At 45.3% G+C, this 15,707-nt stretch overlaps 1 protein-coding gene across 1 annotated transcript in view; it reads left to right on the forward strand.

The window, feature by feature from the left end:
• zbtb40 (zinc finger and BTB domain containing 40) overlaps nt 1-15,707 on the forward strand; it is an 86,344-nt gene that overhangs the window by 51,469 nt on the left and 19,168 nt on the right. Inside the window, exons 11-13 of the mRNA XM_080181508.1 lie at nt 3,862-4,068; nt 5,444-5,608; nt 8,918-9,132. Of these exons, the coding sequence (XP_080037634.1) occupies nt 3,862-4,068; nt 5,444-5,608; nt 8,918-9,132 (587 nt within the window). The remainder of the gene's footprint in view (nt 1-3,861; nt 4,069-5,443; nt 5,609-8,917; nt 9,133-15,707) is intronic.

Genomic DNA, 15,707 nt, shown 5'->3' on the forward strand with positions numbered 1-15,707 from the left:
CTGATATCTGAGTTAAACCTCGCCCCCCCCCCCCCCCCCCACCTTGAACCTGTGACCCCTCGTGTTTGTCACCTCCGACCTGGGAAAAAGCTTCCCACTGTTCACCCTATCTATGCCCTTCATCATCTTTTACACCTCTACTAGGTCTCCCCTCATTCTCCGTCTTTCCAGGGAGAACAACCCCAGTTTACCCAATTTCTCCTCATAGCTAAGACCCTCCATTACCAGGCAATATCCTGGTAAACCTTCTCTGCACTGTCTCCAAAGCCTCCATGTCCTTGATATGACAATTTAATATCTGCAACATACCCAAAATCTTAAGAGGACTTGATCAGTGTGACACTGAAGTTTAAGTTTAGAAAACATAGACCCAATAAATCATCTGGTCCAGATTATGTATATCTCAGGTTGCAGAAGGAGACTTGGGGAGAAGGCATATATGTTGTCCGATAGGAATTGTTGGCTATTGATGAGACTTTGCAGCATTGGAACTAAGCAAATGCAACAATGCTATTGACAGTTGTCAGTCACAGACCCAATATCTGAAAGTTCAACAGCCTCAGAAAGGATCTGTGCATGAGCTAGGCCCTCACTGGCTAAACAAACTTCAAAAATATCCCTTTCCATTGGTACACATCTTTCCTGGTACAAGTAGTAGAAGTATGGGATGCAAGACAAACTCAAACCTGGTTTATCAGTACCTGCACTACATCACTCATCAGTTCTTCATATTCCACTGCATCTCACATTTGTTCCCTTCCCATATTGCTGACCCCCACCCTCCTCATTGCTATCCCTTGCCCCCATGCTTGGTTGGTAGGTGGCACCAGTGAACACTGTTTATTGCCTCTCCCTGTTTGTCCCAAGAACGTTAGGAATCAACCACATGGTGGAAAATTGGAGACACAGGTCAGACATGGAAGGGTTCAAAGAACAGTACAACACAGCAAACAGGCCCTTAGGGCCTCCAAGCCTGTGCTGCTCATTGGTCCAACTAGACCATTCGTTTGTATCCCTCCATTCCTAGTTTGCTCATGTGACTATCCAGGAAAGTCTTAAACGATCCCAGCGTGTCTGCCTCCACCACCCTATTTGGCAGCGCATTCCAGGCCCCCGCCACCCTCTGTGTAAAAAACGTCCCTCTGATATCTGAGTTAAACCTCGCCCCCCCCCCCCCCCTCACCTTGAACCCATGACCCCTCGTGATTGTCACCTCCGATCTAGGAAAAAGCTTCCCACTGTTCACCCTATGTATACACTTCATAATTTTGTAGCCCTCTATTAGGTCACCCTTCATTCTCCATCTTTCCAGGGAGAACAACCCCAGTCTACCCAGTCTGTCCTCATACCTAAGACCCACCATACCAGGCAACATCCTGGTAAACCTTCTCTACACTCGCTCCAAAGCCTCCACATCCTTCTGGTGTGGTGACCAGAATTAGACGCAGTACTCCAAATGTGGCTTAACCAACGTTCCGTACAGCTGTAACATCAGACTCCAGCTTTTATACTCTATATCCTGTCCTATAAAAGCAAGGGTTCCTTGTGTTAAATTAAAGTGTTAAATTAAAAGCGGAGGCGTTTAGAGTAGCTAAGAGTAGTGGGCGAGAAGAGGATTGGGAGAGGTTTAAATGTCAACAAAGATTGACAAAGAAATTGATAAAGAAGGGTAGGATAAACTATGAAGCTGGGCTAGCGCTTAATATAAAAAAGGATAGCAAGAGTTTTTATAAGTATATAAAAAGGAAGAGGCTGGCTAGGGTGAACGTTGGACCCTTAAAGGATGAGAAGGGGGACTTAGTGGTAGGGGATGGGGAAATGGCTGAGGTCTTGAATAACTTTTTTGTTTCGGTCTTCACGGAGGAGGACGTGAATAATTTGCCGGGTGTTAGAGATGGAACGGTGGTAGGACTGGAGGGTCTCGATGACATTACTGTTACTAGAGAGGTGGTGCGCGACAGACTGGAGGGGCTGATTGTGGACAAGTCCCCAGGACCGGATGGAATGCATCCGAGGGTTCTGAAAGAAATGGCGGAGGTGATAGTGGATGCCTTGGTGGTTATTTTCCAGACGTCGCTGGATTCTGGGGAAGTACCGGAAGATTGAAAAGCGGCTAATGTTACGCCGTTGTTTAAGAAGGGTGCCAGGCAAAAGGCAGGGAATTATAGGCCGGTTAGTTTAACGTCTGTTGTAGGTAAAATGTTAGAATCCGTCATCAAGGAGGAAATAGCGAGGCATCTTGAGGGGAATTGCTTGATAGAGCAGACGCAGCACGGTTTCGTTAAGGGGAAGTCGTGTCTGACAAATTTACTGGAGTTCTATGAGAATGTGTCTAGGGCGGTGGATAGAGGAGAGCCGGTGGATGTGGTCTTTCTTGATTTTCAGAAGGCGTTTGACAAGGTACCTCACAAGAGGTTATTGCAGAAGGTCAGGGGACATGGAGTTGGGGGTAGGGTGTTAGCATGGATAGAGGACTGGTTGTCAAATAGGAGGCAGAGAGTGGGGGTCAATGGGTGCTATTCGGATTGGCGGTTGGTGACTAGTGGAGTGCCTCAGGGGTCGGTGCTGGGGCCTCAGCTATTTACCATTTATATAGATGATCTGGAGGAGGGAACCGAGTGTATGGTGTCGAAATTTGCTGATGACACCAAGATTGGTGGAAAGGCAAATTGTGCGGAGGGTGTGGAGAGTCTGCAGAAGGATCTAGATAGGCTGGGCGAATGGGCCAGGAACTGGCAAATGGAATTTAATGTTGGCAAGTGCGAGGTGGTCCACTTTGGTAGGAATAATGGTAGGAAGGATTATTACTTGCGTGGAGAAAAACTGCAGCAGGCGGCGGTGCAGAGGGACCTCGGGGTCCTTGTGCATGAGTCGCAAAAACCCAGCTTGCAGGTGCAGCAGGTGGTCAGGAAGGCGAATGGGATGCTGGCCTTCATAGCGAAGGGGATTGAATATAAAAGTAGGGAGGTCTTGCTGCGGCTGTATAGGGCATTGGTGAGGCCGCAGCTGGAGTACTGTGTGCAGTTTTGGGCGCCGTACTTACGCAAGGATATTTTGGCCTTGGAGGGAGTGCAGAGGAGGTTTACTAGGCTGATACCGGAGTTGAGGGGGTTGAGCTATGAGGAGAGGCTGAATAAACTAGGCTTGTACTCGTTGGAGTTTAGAAGAATGAGGGGAGATCTCATTGAAACATATAAGATGATGAATGGGATGGATAGGATAGAGGTGGAGAGACTCTTCCCGCTCAGAAAGGACAGTAGGACTAGGGAGCACAGCCTCAAGATAAAGGGGGGGGCGGTTTGAATCTCTGGAATTCTCTGCCTGTTGAAGTGGTGGAGGCTGCCTCGCTAAATATTTTTAAGACGCGGGTTGATGGGTTTTTGATAAGAGAGGGGATTAAGGGTTATGGGGAGAGGGCGGGAATGTGGAACTGAGCCACGACAGATCAGCCATGATCTTATTGAATGGCGGGGCAGGCTCGAAGGGCCAGATGGCCTACTCCTGCTCCTATTTCTTATGTTGCCCTAAAGACCTTCTACTACAAACCTATCATCAGCATTGACTGAACATACACTGATTTTCATGGTCACTTACTGATGTCTGCCCTCAAATTATCAGACATTTAAAATTCAAATGCACAGATTGCTATGGTGGGATTTGATGTTTCTTGGTTGTTTGTCCAGTATTGTGTTCACTAAGCTACCAGACCCTTCAGAAAAAGCATCAGCTGAGGAGTTTCAAACTCCCTTCCCATTATCTGATAACCCATGCGCCTTCCCCAATACATACAGTAGAGTTTGTCCTTGCCTCTAGCCTGCTTTATGTTATGTTTAATATTTACACCAGTATCTTTCTCTGCAGGAATGCAATACCATAAACGCTCTGATCACTTTGATGAGAAACCATTTTCTTGTAGTGAATGTGGAGCAAAGTTTGCAGCAAATTCCACCCTAAAGAATCACATGAGGCTCCACACTGGAGAGAAACCATTCTTCTGCAAACATTGTGATATGACGTTCATGCAGGCTGCTGCACTTGCCTATCATATGAAGAAAAAGCACTCAGAAGGTGGGAATGACATCACTTCACTGCAAAATTGTCATTTTGGAAATTGTTGTGTTATTGACTTTTCAAGGTGTCACTGAAAGACTTGTCAGATTATTTTCCGATTTGGGATCTGCTCTGCTGTTTTTCAGTAATTCTCACAGCCAGAAACCTCTCATTAGCGAGAGGAGGATATCATATCGGGTCAATCTGGAAAAACATGGGACAATGCTGCCAAAAGTGCTGAATTAGTGGGAAAACTGTTGTAGATCACGACAGTTCTGACAGTTCAGCTTTTCACCTGAACCTCTGCACTCTGGGCACTGAAGCGGTCCCAGTTGTGAATCTCATTAAAAACCTGAGGGGGTGGGGTTTATTTGTGCAGTGGCCCCAAACTGTCAAACTACCGTTTGCCGCCCAGCTCGATCACTGGTCAGCTCAGGAACCCCGCAGTGCCCCCCCCATGACCCGATCGTGGTCCCCATAACAATTCCCGGGCCAGCCCTGATGATACCCCCTGTCCCAGAGCGCCCTGATGCCCAGCCCCCATCCCCCAGCAGTGATGATTCCACCCCCCCCCCCCACCACACACACCAATCCTGGCAGACCCCCCGACCCCCCTCCGCAGATCCAGATCCCCCCCGAAGGGAGCCCCCCTCCAGCCTGCCCCAATCGCTGCCCTCCCTCCATCCCAGACCGATCCCAATGCCCAGTGGCAGTGGGACCCTCCCCCACCCCCACCAATCACACCTAGGCTCCACTCACGATAGACTCCATCCCCTTGGCACTGCCCAGTGCCTGATGAGCAGTACCAAGATGCCCCCCCCCCCAGGCATGGGCACTTTGTCCCTTGAGCAGTGCCGGGGATATAGGCTGGCTCAGGGCACACCATCCCCTGCCACCCTGATTGCCCCCCTTCATTCTGACGAGGTTTCCCGCTAGTTCCCCGAATGTGGGTAGCTAGCCTGAAGCCCGCCAAAATGAAGTACTCCTTGGCTGGGTGGGAGACTCGATCGGGACATGAAAGGTCCCAATAATAAACAAATCAACATATTTAAAATAGAAAAAAAACATTTAAATTATTTACCTGTCTTCCTGCTGGTTTCCAGTGTAATCTGGTCGGTGACTGCCTGCCGGCTCTGGGAGATGTGCATGCACAAATCCCCATTCATGGCTGCAGATGTGTGGATGCGTGTCTCCCAGCCAGACCAGCCAGAAAAGTGGTGGGCGCGGATGGGAGAATTGCGGCCATTGTGTCTTAACTGGTTAGTGAGTAGAGAAGGCAGGAATTGACCACAAGAGACTAGCCTGGGCAGACCTATTAATGGATGAAAATGGAATGAACAATGAAATCTGTGTCATGGTTTTATAAGCTCCTGCACCTTTTACAATTGCACAGGTAAAATGTACGGGTGTCAGTACTGTGAAGCAGTGTTTGCCCAGTCAATTGAGTTGACACGCCATGTGCGGACCCATACGGGGGACAAGCCATATGTCTGTCGGGAATGTGGCAAAGGATTCAGCCAGGCCAATGGGCTATCCATGCACCTACGTTCATTCCACAGTGAGTATGAGTGAGGTACTCTGTACTAACATTATATATTTGAAAACTGCTGTGTGTTGCCTCACTGCTTTTTATGTAACATTTTAAGCAATGAGATAAGAAAGCGGAGTGCCTAATGTACCTTCACATTGTGTGAAATCTATCAGAACTTAATTAATGACATCAATCCAACGATATAGAATCCAAATGGATTTTCAGGTGGCATTTGATGTTTCTTCAGAAGGAACTCTTCAAAATGCAGCTAATGAAAATACAATAAAACTGACTCCAACTTATAAATCAAAGAAAGGGTTTAATACACATCATTACTCCAAACTTGGGGTCTCGCCCTGGGCCACTCCAAGCTCCCCACATTTCTACATAGTTCCCTATTTATAGTGAATCAGCTGGTCAGCTGACTATTACATCACTTTGTAATTGGTTCCATGGTTTTACTGAGTCAGCTGACCTTTACATCTTATTCCCATTGGTCACGTTATGTCCAGTGCAAAGTTGTCACCGGTTATATTCTAACATTTGATGAACTTTATTCATTTTTGAAGGGGATAAAAGTATGTGGAATTAAAAGCTGGAAAGGGAAAACATCCAGCATCCCATGCTAAATAGGGGAACACTATCTGGAGACATTGCTGTGCAGTTCGTTGTTGTTTGTTTCATTTCCTGCACCAAGAAGCGCACAAGGCAAACTTTTACCCATTCCCATAGTGAATGTTTCCCTGGAACAGGTCACTAGCCTGTCACTAGAGGCTTATAGCTAGGAGGGCACCACTCCACATGAGGCATGGCTGACCAGGAGTCTGACCGCCTGCCATTGGCACATTGGTAGGATTATATAGGTTGATACTCAACCTGTTTGGCTGTATTATGAACACACTTGCCTTGGCCTAAAAGCCCTAGGGTGGGATTTGAACCCAGAGCTCCTTGCTGCGCCACAAGATCTCCTGTAAATAGTTCACACTGATCGTGAATTATAATGGAACCGCCGTAGCGATGTTCACAATCTGTTAATGGATAACTTAGAAAGACAGAAGTGTTACAGCATGAAATGACTTTGGTCACACTTTAAAGAAAATTGTCTCACTCCAGGGCACAGTCTGCTTGCGTCTTCCGAGCTTTGCATCTTTCTGAGTGACTCTCTTTTTTTAAATTCTCTCCCTGGATCTCATATATTTGGCTATTCCTATTAAGAGCACATCAATCACATCAGTAAGGGTAACTCTCTAACTGCTTCAGTGGACGGCACGGTGGCACAGTGGTTAGCACTGCTGCCTCACAGCGCCAGGGACCTGGGTTTGATTCTGGCCTTGGGTCATTGTCTATGCAGAGTTTGCTGTTCTCCCTGTGCCTGCATGGGTTTCCTTCCACAGTCCAAAGATGTGCAAGTTAGATGGGTTGGCAATATTAAATTCCCCATTTGTATCCCAAAATGTGTAGGTTGGGTGTATTAGCTATGGTAAATGCAAGGGGTTATGGCAGTAGGACAGAGGGGAGGGCCGAGGTGGGATACTTTTTTGGAGATAAGCAAATTACTGTGGATGCTGGAGTCTGAAACCAAAAGAGAAAATGCTAGAAAATCTGACTGCATCCGGACTTGAAACATCAGCTCTTTTTTCTGTCCTTACAGCTGCTGTCAGACTTGCTTAGATTTTCCAGCATTTTCTCTTTTGCTTTTTTGGAGAGTTGTTGCAAACTTGATGGGCTGAATGGCGGCCCCCTGCACTGTAGGGATTCTAATTCAATATTCCTCATCTTTCTGGAGAAACATGAGTTGTTTCTCTGCCAGATGGGTATTCAGATAGCTGAAGGTTTTGCTGTCAGTGCAATAACTTCCATTTAAATTGCACCTTTGGAATACTGAAACATTCCAAGGTGCTTCAGAGAAGCTTTAATAAATAAAATTTGACTTTGAACCAGGAAAAATTAGGACAGAGAAATAAAAGCTTAGTCAAAGATATGAGTTTTAAGGGACGCCTTTAAAAAAAAGAGACAGAGAGTGATTTAGGGAACAAATTCCTGAACTTGGGATCTAAGCAACTGAATGCATGGTTACTTATGTTTGAATGATTAAAATAGAGCTTAGGCAAGAAGCTAGAATTTGTATTGCCCTGAGATCTGAGGGTTGTACGGCTGGAAGGGAATATAAAGATTGGGAGGAGGAAGTGATGAAAAGATTTGAAAATAAGGACAATAATTTAAAAATTACTGGACCAGAAGCCACAGTAAGTAAGTGAGTATAAAGCTGTTGGGTGATTGGGAATGGTGCAAATTAGAATGTTTACAGCAGAGCTTTGAATGAGCTGAAGTTTACAGATGGGTGCAAGATGGATTATAGAACATAGAACATTACAGCGCAGTACAGGCCCTTCGGCCCTCGATGTTGCGCCGATCAGTGGAACCAATCTAATGACCCTCTAACCTAAACTATTCCAATATTATCCATATGTCTATCCAATGACCATTTGAACGCCCTTAAAGTTGGCGAGTCCACTACTGCTCGCAGATAGGGCATTCCATGCCCTTACTACCCTCTGAGTAAAGAACCTACCTCTGACATCCGTCCTATATTTATCACCCCTCAATTTAAAGCTATTTCCCCTCGTGTTAGCTATCACCATCCGAGGAAAAAGGCTCATTCAGTCTCTGTAGATAGATGGATTTTGCAACAAAATGAGCGCTGGGGGATGGAGGGCGGCGGGGAGAACTGAACTGCTGGCCTATTAGTCTGATATTTGATTTATTATTATTGTGACATGCATTGGCATACAGTGAAAAGTACTGCTTCTTGCGCACTATACAGACAAAGTATACTGTACATGGAGAAGGACAAGAGAGAGTACAGAATGTAGTGTTACAGTCACAGCTAGGATGCAGAGCTGCCACTGTTGATGCAGAATCTATTTCCAACCTTATGAATGAAAAGTCTGGAGCTGAGGTGTTTGATCTCCATGAAACTAGTTGTGCAAACAAAAGTCCGTTGTTAATTGTCAACGTCGGCAAAATGTGAGGCATGCTTTATGAAGCAGTACTTTATCATTATCAATGACTAGGAATTGAAAAGAATCACCAATTAGAGAACTGCTGATCAATGTGGTAAGTCTAATGCGTTGTAAAACTGATCAAAATGCTTGACCAGCCAAGCACGAGAATTGCTCACTCCAAGTCGGTGATCGTTTTGAGCAATTTGTTCACAGAATCTGCACCTTTCTTTGTAAGTTAAGGACACGTTCCTAAATGGGATAGTGTATTTTGGCACCAGATTAATAGTGTAGGCAGAATTAGCTGATGGGAGTATTTTTCTGACCATTTCAGATGTTGAAGACCCATATGATTGTCAGAAGTGCCGGATGAGTTTTCGAACTCCAGAGGAGCATAAGAAGCACATCCAAGAGGTGCATCCTCCCGAATACAATCCCTGTGACATTTGTGGGAAGAACTTTAGTGCTCCGTCGCTTCTTGAAAGGCACATGGTCACGCATATTGGTGGAAAGCCGTATAACTGTGATATTTGTGACAAGGCCTATCAGGTGGGCAGTGTGAACGACATTCTTTTTCTCATTCATTCATGGGACATGGGCGTCACTGTCTAGCCAGCATTTATTGCCCATCTCTAGTTGCCTTTGAGAAGGTGGTGGTGAGTCACCACCTTGAATTGTTGCAGTCCATGTGCTGTGGGCTGACCTACAATGCTTTTAGGAAGGGAATTCCTGGATTTTGTGCCAGCAATTGCGAAGGAGCAGTGATGTATTCCCAAGTCAGGGTGGTGAGTGGCTTGGAGGGAAACTTGCAGGTGGTGGTGTTCCCACGTATCTGCTGTCCTTCTAGATGGAAGTAGTCATTGTTTTGGAAGGTGCTATCTAAGGATCTTTGGTGAATTGCTGCAGTGTATCTTGTAGATAATACACACTACTGCTACTGAGTGACGGGTATGGATGTTTGCAGATGTGGTGCCAAGCAAGCAGACTACTCTGTCCTGGATGATGTCAGGCTTCTTGAGTGTTGTTGGAGCTGCACCCATCCAGGCAAGTGTGCTGTCACACTCCTGACTTATATCTTGTAGATAGTGGATATCTTTGGGGAGTCAGGAGGTGAGTTACACTCCGCAGTATTCCTAGTCTCTGACCTGCTCTTGTAGCTACTGGTTTTTTTTTTTGGCGAGTCCAGTTGAGTTTCTAGTTAATGATAACCCCCAAGGCTGTTGACAGTGGGGGATTCAGTGATGGTATGCCATTGAATGTCAAGAGGCGATGGTTAGTGTGTCTGTTATTGGTGATGGTTATTGCCTGGCATTTGTGTGGCACAAATGTTACTTGCCACTTGTCAGCCCAAGCCTGGAAATTGTCCAGGTCTTGTTGTATTTGAATATGGACTGTTTCAGCATCTGAGGAGTTGCGAATGGTAATTCTATGGCGAGTAATTCAACTCCTGATTTCCCAAAACCTGTCCACCATCTACATATAAAAAATGAGATGGAATGCTCTCCATTTACCTGGATGAGTGCAAACTACAAAATGGACTACAGCTGAGTTGTTTGACAAGTATCAAGGTTGCTTTGATAGTACGTTCATTGGCGAACATCCCCACTTCTGACCTTATGATAGAGGGAAGGTCGTTGATGAAGCAGTTGAATATGGTTAGGCCCAGGACACTACTCTGCCGGACTCTTGCAGAGCTGTCCTGGAATTGAGATGACTAACCCTCCACAACCACAACCATCTCCCTATGTGCCAGGTATGACTCCAACCAGCAGAGTGTTTGCTCCCTGGTACCCATTGATTCTAGTTTTGCTAGGGCTCCTTGATGCCATACTAGGTTGAAGGCAGCTTGATGCCAAGGGCTGTCACTCTCAGCTCTTCTGTCCATGTTTGGATCAAGGCTGTAATGAGGTCAGGAGCTGAGTGATGCTGAGTGACGCCCAAATGGGCGTCACTGAACAGGTGCTGCTTGATAGCACTGTTGATGACCCCTTCCATCACTCTAGTGATGATCGAGAGTAGACTGAGCAGTAATTGGTTGGGTTGTGTTTGTCCTGCTTTTTGTGGATGGGACATACCTGGGCTATTTTCCACATTGTTGGGTAGATGCCAGTGTTATAACTGTACTAGAAGAGCCCGGCTAGGGGAGTGGCAAATTCGGGAGCACAAGTCTTCAGTTGCCAGAATGTTATCGGCCCATTGCCTTTGCAGTATCCAGTATCTCCAACCGTTTCATTATATCATGTGGAGTGAATCGAATTGGCTGGAGACTGGCATCTGAGATACTCTGGACCACCAGAGGAAGCCAAGCTGGATCATCCATGAGGCACTTCTGGCTGAAGATTGTTGCGAATGCCTTACCTTTTGTACTGATGTGCTGGTCTCCTCCATCATTGAGGGTGGTGATTTTTGTGGAGCCTCCTTTCCCAGTGAGTTGCTTAATTCTGATAACGAAACATTGGACTATGTTTTAACTTTGCATGTGTTTTGATTAATTATAGTAACAGTATCTGGAAAGGTACTGTATAGATATATACCTCAACTATATCAGTGTTGCTTATGCTCCAACAGAAATTGCTTTGTTCGTAGAAGTCCTTAGTTTCTCTAGTATAACCAGAGGTCCAGATATATTCAATCACTTAACTGTTGATTGTAGCATTAGAATTGCTGATACATTGTAATTTTGATACCTTGAACTCAAGTATTGCCCAGTTATAGGTTCTACACAATTAGTATAACTAATACGTTTCACTTTCGTAGGATTGAATATCCACTCATAAGTTTTCCACTTCATTCTTGTCCCAAACTTCTCAATTTCTGATGTCAGTAATTCACTCTGAAGTACACCCAACTGAGGAGCCCAGCACTATCTCAACCAGGTGGCTGTGTGTGCGTGTGCATGCGCGCATGCACTGTGACTATAAAAGCAGGCACAGAATGTCGGGAATTCTATGACGAGTAATTCAACTCCTGATTTCCCAAAGCCTGTCCATCATCTACATATCAAAAATGAGATGGAATGCTCTCCATTTACTTCGATGAGTGCAAACTACAAAATGGACTACAGCTGAGTTGTTTTGACAAGTGTCAAGATTCTTTTGATAGTACGTTCAGCATCCGTGAGCTCTGGCATGTAGAGGAACATGGGCGGCGGATGCTTGGGATTGCCATCACTTGTAAGATCCACTTCAAGTCACACAACACCCTGACGTGAAAATATATCTCTGTTCCTTCGCTGTCACTGGGTTAAAATCCTGAAACTACTTCCCTAACAGCACTGTGGGTGAACCTACACCTCATGGGCTGTAGTGGTTCGGGTGCGCTGCTCGCTACCACCTTCTTGGACACGGTTAGGGAGGGACAATAAATGCTGACCTAGCCCGTGATGCCCACATGCTCTACATAAAAAAGAGAATACAAAACATTTTAAAACCAAGAAAAAACTGCAGAGACTGGAAACTGAAAATTTTAAAATGCGAGAATTAGCTAGTGGGACATATGTGGAGAGAACAGAGCAGTTAGCATATAATAACTAATCCTAATCTTATCGTGGTTGGCACTCTGTTGTACGTAAGTGCAGATCTGTATTTACATATGCAGCATTTTGAGCTCTGGCCTGGCACATTCCAGCTGTAGTGTGGATTGCTGCAACTTACATTCTCGGTTCTATGTTCATCCTGCTTCCAGAACTGTACTTGTTGCGTGCTGTGGGGCAAGTTAAAAACCTTCCAAATCAAAGGTCAGGATGGGTCAAGGCTGATCCTCGGGACTCCCTGATACCCACACCTTGAATTGGTTCTGGGCCAGGTCTGGAAGAAGGTGCCAGAGGTAGCAGTAGAGGCGGGTACAATTTTGTCTTTTAAAAAGCATTTAGACAGTTACAATGGGCAACTGGGACCAGCTTAGTGGTTTAGAAAAAAGGCGACATGGACAAGTTGGACTGCAGGGTCTGTTTCCATGCTGATCTCTATGACTCTCTGATTGTAAGTTTATCTACTAGATAGATGGCTTTGAACCATTTTGGTATACTCTGCAATTAATTGCTGTTCACTAGAAAAACTTGAATGTTGTCAGCAGATGGATAAATTGGAGGCAGGAGATGGGAAATTTTTCGCAGGAAGTATGCCAGTTGGTTAGAAGGTCCTCACACAACACATTCAGACCCCAAAACATTTTCCATGAGACAAAATTTTGAACTCTAGCCAAGGGGTAGTTCGGAATAAATGTTTAATATTGAGATACAGAGCCAGCATCTTTCACTGTTGTTGGCTTTGGTCCTATTTTTGATCTCTGACATTAGGATCCTTCCATCTAAAGACTGAACTTTCAGAAATCTTAATTTCCTTAATTACTGTAGTAGAATGTGATGTTTACACTTCAATGCATTCACTGAGGAAATTTGGAGACAATAACAATGGAATTAATTAGGATTTGGGGACGTATGATTGAATAAATGAAATCCAGCTCGGATTTTAAGTTAAGAGCAACAGAAAATGCCGGAAATTACTCAATATCTGGCAACGTATGGGGAGACAAACAGAGGTAACATCTCAAATCGATAAACTTTCATCAGAGCTGATTTTAAGTTATTTGATGAAGTAACAGATAGGGTTTGAAAGTAGTATGGCTGATGTGTATATGGACTTTCAAAGGACAGATGACATGGGACACAGCTTTGGAATAAGAGGTAGATCATTTCGGATTGAAACGAGGAAGAATTTCTGCATTCAGAAAAGATGATGAATCTTTGTAATTCTTGATCTCAGAAGGCTGTGCAGGCTCAATCATTGTGAGTATTGAGACAAAGGTCAACATATTTCTAGATACTAAAGATATCAAGGAATTTGGGGACAAGGAGAGAAAATGGCATTAAGATAGTAGATCAGCCACGATCTAATTGAATAGTGGAGCAGACACTAAGGGCAAAATGGCCCATTCCTCTTTCCTGGAAGTGGAAGTGGAAGCCGATCTGGGAGATTTTGTTATGGATTTCCAGCAGATGGAAAGGATTGAGTACGTGAATATTAAGGAGGAGGATGTGTTGGAACTTTTGAATTCCATCAAGGTAGATAAGTCGCCGGGACCAGATGGGATGTACCCCAGGATACTGTGGGAGGCGAGGGAAGAGATTGCAGAGCCCCTGGCGATGATCTTTGCGTCGTCAATGGAGACAGGAGAGGTTCCGGAGGATTGGAGGATTGCGGATGTAGTTCCTATTTTCAAGAAAGGGAACAGAGATAGCCCGGGAAATTACCGACCGGTGAGTCTAACCTCAGTGGTTGGTAAGCTGATGGAGAGGCTTCTGAGGGACAAGATTTACGAACATTTGGAGAGGTTTGACATGATCAGGAATAGTCAGCATGGATTTGTCAAGGGCAGGTCGTGCCTTACAAGCCTAGTTGAGTTCTTCGATAATGTGACTGAACACATTGACGAAGGAAGTGCCGTGGACGTAGTGTACATGGACTTCAGCAAGGCGTTTGATAAGGTCCCCCATGCAAGACTTCTTGAGAAGGTGAGAGGGCATGGGATCCAAGGGCCTTTGGCCTTGTGGATCCAGAACTGGCTTGCCTGCAGAAGGCAGAGAGTGGTTGTGGATGGGGCTTTTTCTGAATGGAGGTCAGTCACCAGCGGAGTGCCTCAAGGATCTGTTCTGGGACCCTTGTTGTTTGTCATTTTCATAAATGACCTGGATGAGGAAGTGGAGGGATGGGTAAGTAAGTTCGCTGATGACACGAAGGTTGGTCGTGTTGTGGATGGTCTGGAAGGATGGCAAAAGTTGCAGCAGGACATAGATAGGATGCAGGACTGGGCGGAGAAGTGGCAGATGGACTTCAACGCAGATAAATGTGTAGTCGTCCATTTTGGCAGAACCAACGGGATGAACGAGTACACTATCAAGGGCAGAAGTCTGAGTAGTGTTGAAGAGCAGAAGGATCTTGGGGTCCGGGTCCACAGGACTCTTAAATCGGCCTTGCAGGTGGAGGAGGTGGTCAAGAAGGCGTATGGTGTACTGGCCTTCATTAATCGAGGGATTGAGTTTAGGAGTCGGGAGGTAATGCTGCAACTCTATAAGACCCTTGTCAGGCCTCATTTAGAGTATTGTGCGCAGTTCTGGTCGCCTCACTATAGGAAAGATGTAGAAGCTATTGAGAGGGTACAAAGGAGATTTACAAGGATGTTGCCTGGACTGGGAGGCATGCCTTATGAAGTTAGGTTGAGGGAGCTGGGACTCTTTTCCCTGGAGAGACGAAGGTTGAGAGGCGACCTGATAGAAGTTTACAAAATGTTGAGAGGAATAGATAGGGTGGACTCTCAGAGGCTATTTCCCCAGGTTGAAATGGTTGCTACGAGAGGACACAGATTTAAGGTGCGGGGAGGGAGGTTCAGAAGTGATGTTAGGGGTAAGTTTTTCACTCAGAGGGTGGTGAGTGAATGGAATCGGCTGCCGTCAGTGGTGGTGGAGGCGAACTCGCTGGGGTCTTTTAAAAGACTTCTGGATGAGTATATGGGGTTTAATGAGATTGAGGGTTATAGATAGGTCTGTAGGTTGGTAGGTGTTGATGTGATCGGCACAACTCGTGGGCCGAAGGGCCTGTTTGTGCTGTAGTGTTCTATGTTCTATGTTCTATGTTGCAACTGCCTATCCACAGTTTTCCAAGCTAATGCTACTAGTTCCTTTCTGCCACAAGGCTCTGAAATCTTCCAGCTGCCCCTCCCTCATGAAATCCAACCTGAAGTGTTTGCTTCTGTCAGCAAACACACACAGAGACAAATAATTAAAATTCCATTCTCAATCACTATCACCATAACAGCTTGGCATGTATTTGAAATTATCAAACCAGAAATGCAAACAAATTTTTATTTTTGACATAACTCTTTGGTTATGAAACCTATATGAATAATTCATATGGCTAAGAGATGTAGTTGCCCTTTCTCCAGAACTGCAGGTTCTGTTATTCCACTCTCCTCTTTTACACTCCTTTGACCTGGATGCTATATACGTAGCTTAAACGTTTTATTGTGTAGACCTTCTGGCTCCTTTGCAAACCTAGAGATGGAGTTCATTTGTTATTTAGGTTTTACACCTCCTATCACTGACCTTTATCTTTATTCTAGGCCAACAT

The sequence above is a fragment of the Carcharhinus amblyrhynchos genome, unplaced genomic scaffold (genome assembly GCF_965287045.1).
Source record: "Carcharhinus amblyrhynchos unplaced genomic scaffold, sCarAmb.v2.hapA scaffold_41, whole genome shotgun sequence".
Taxonomy (NCBI): domain Eukaryota; kingdom Metazoa; phylum Chordata; class Chondrichthyes; order Carcharhiniformes; family Carcharhinidae; genus Carcharhinus; species Carcharhinus amblyrhynchos.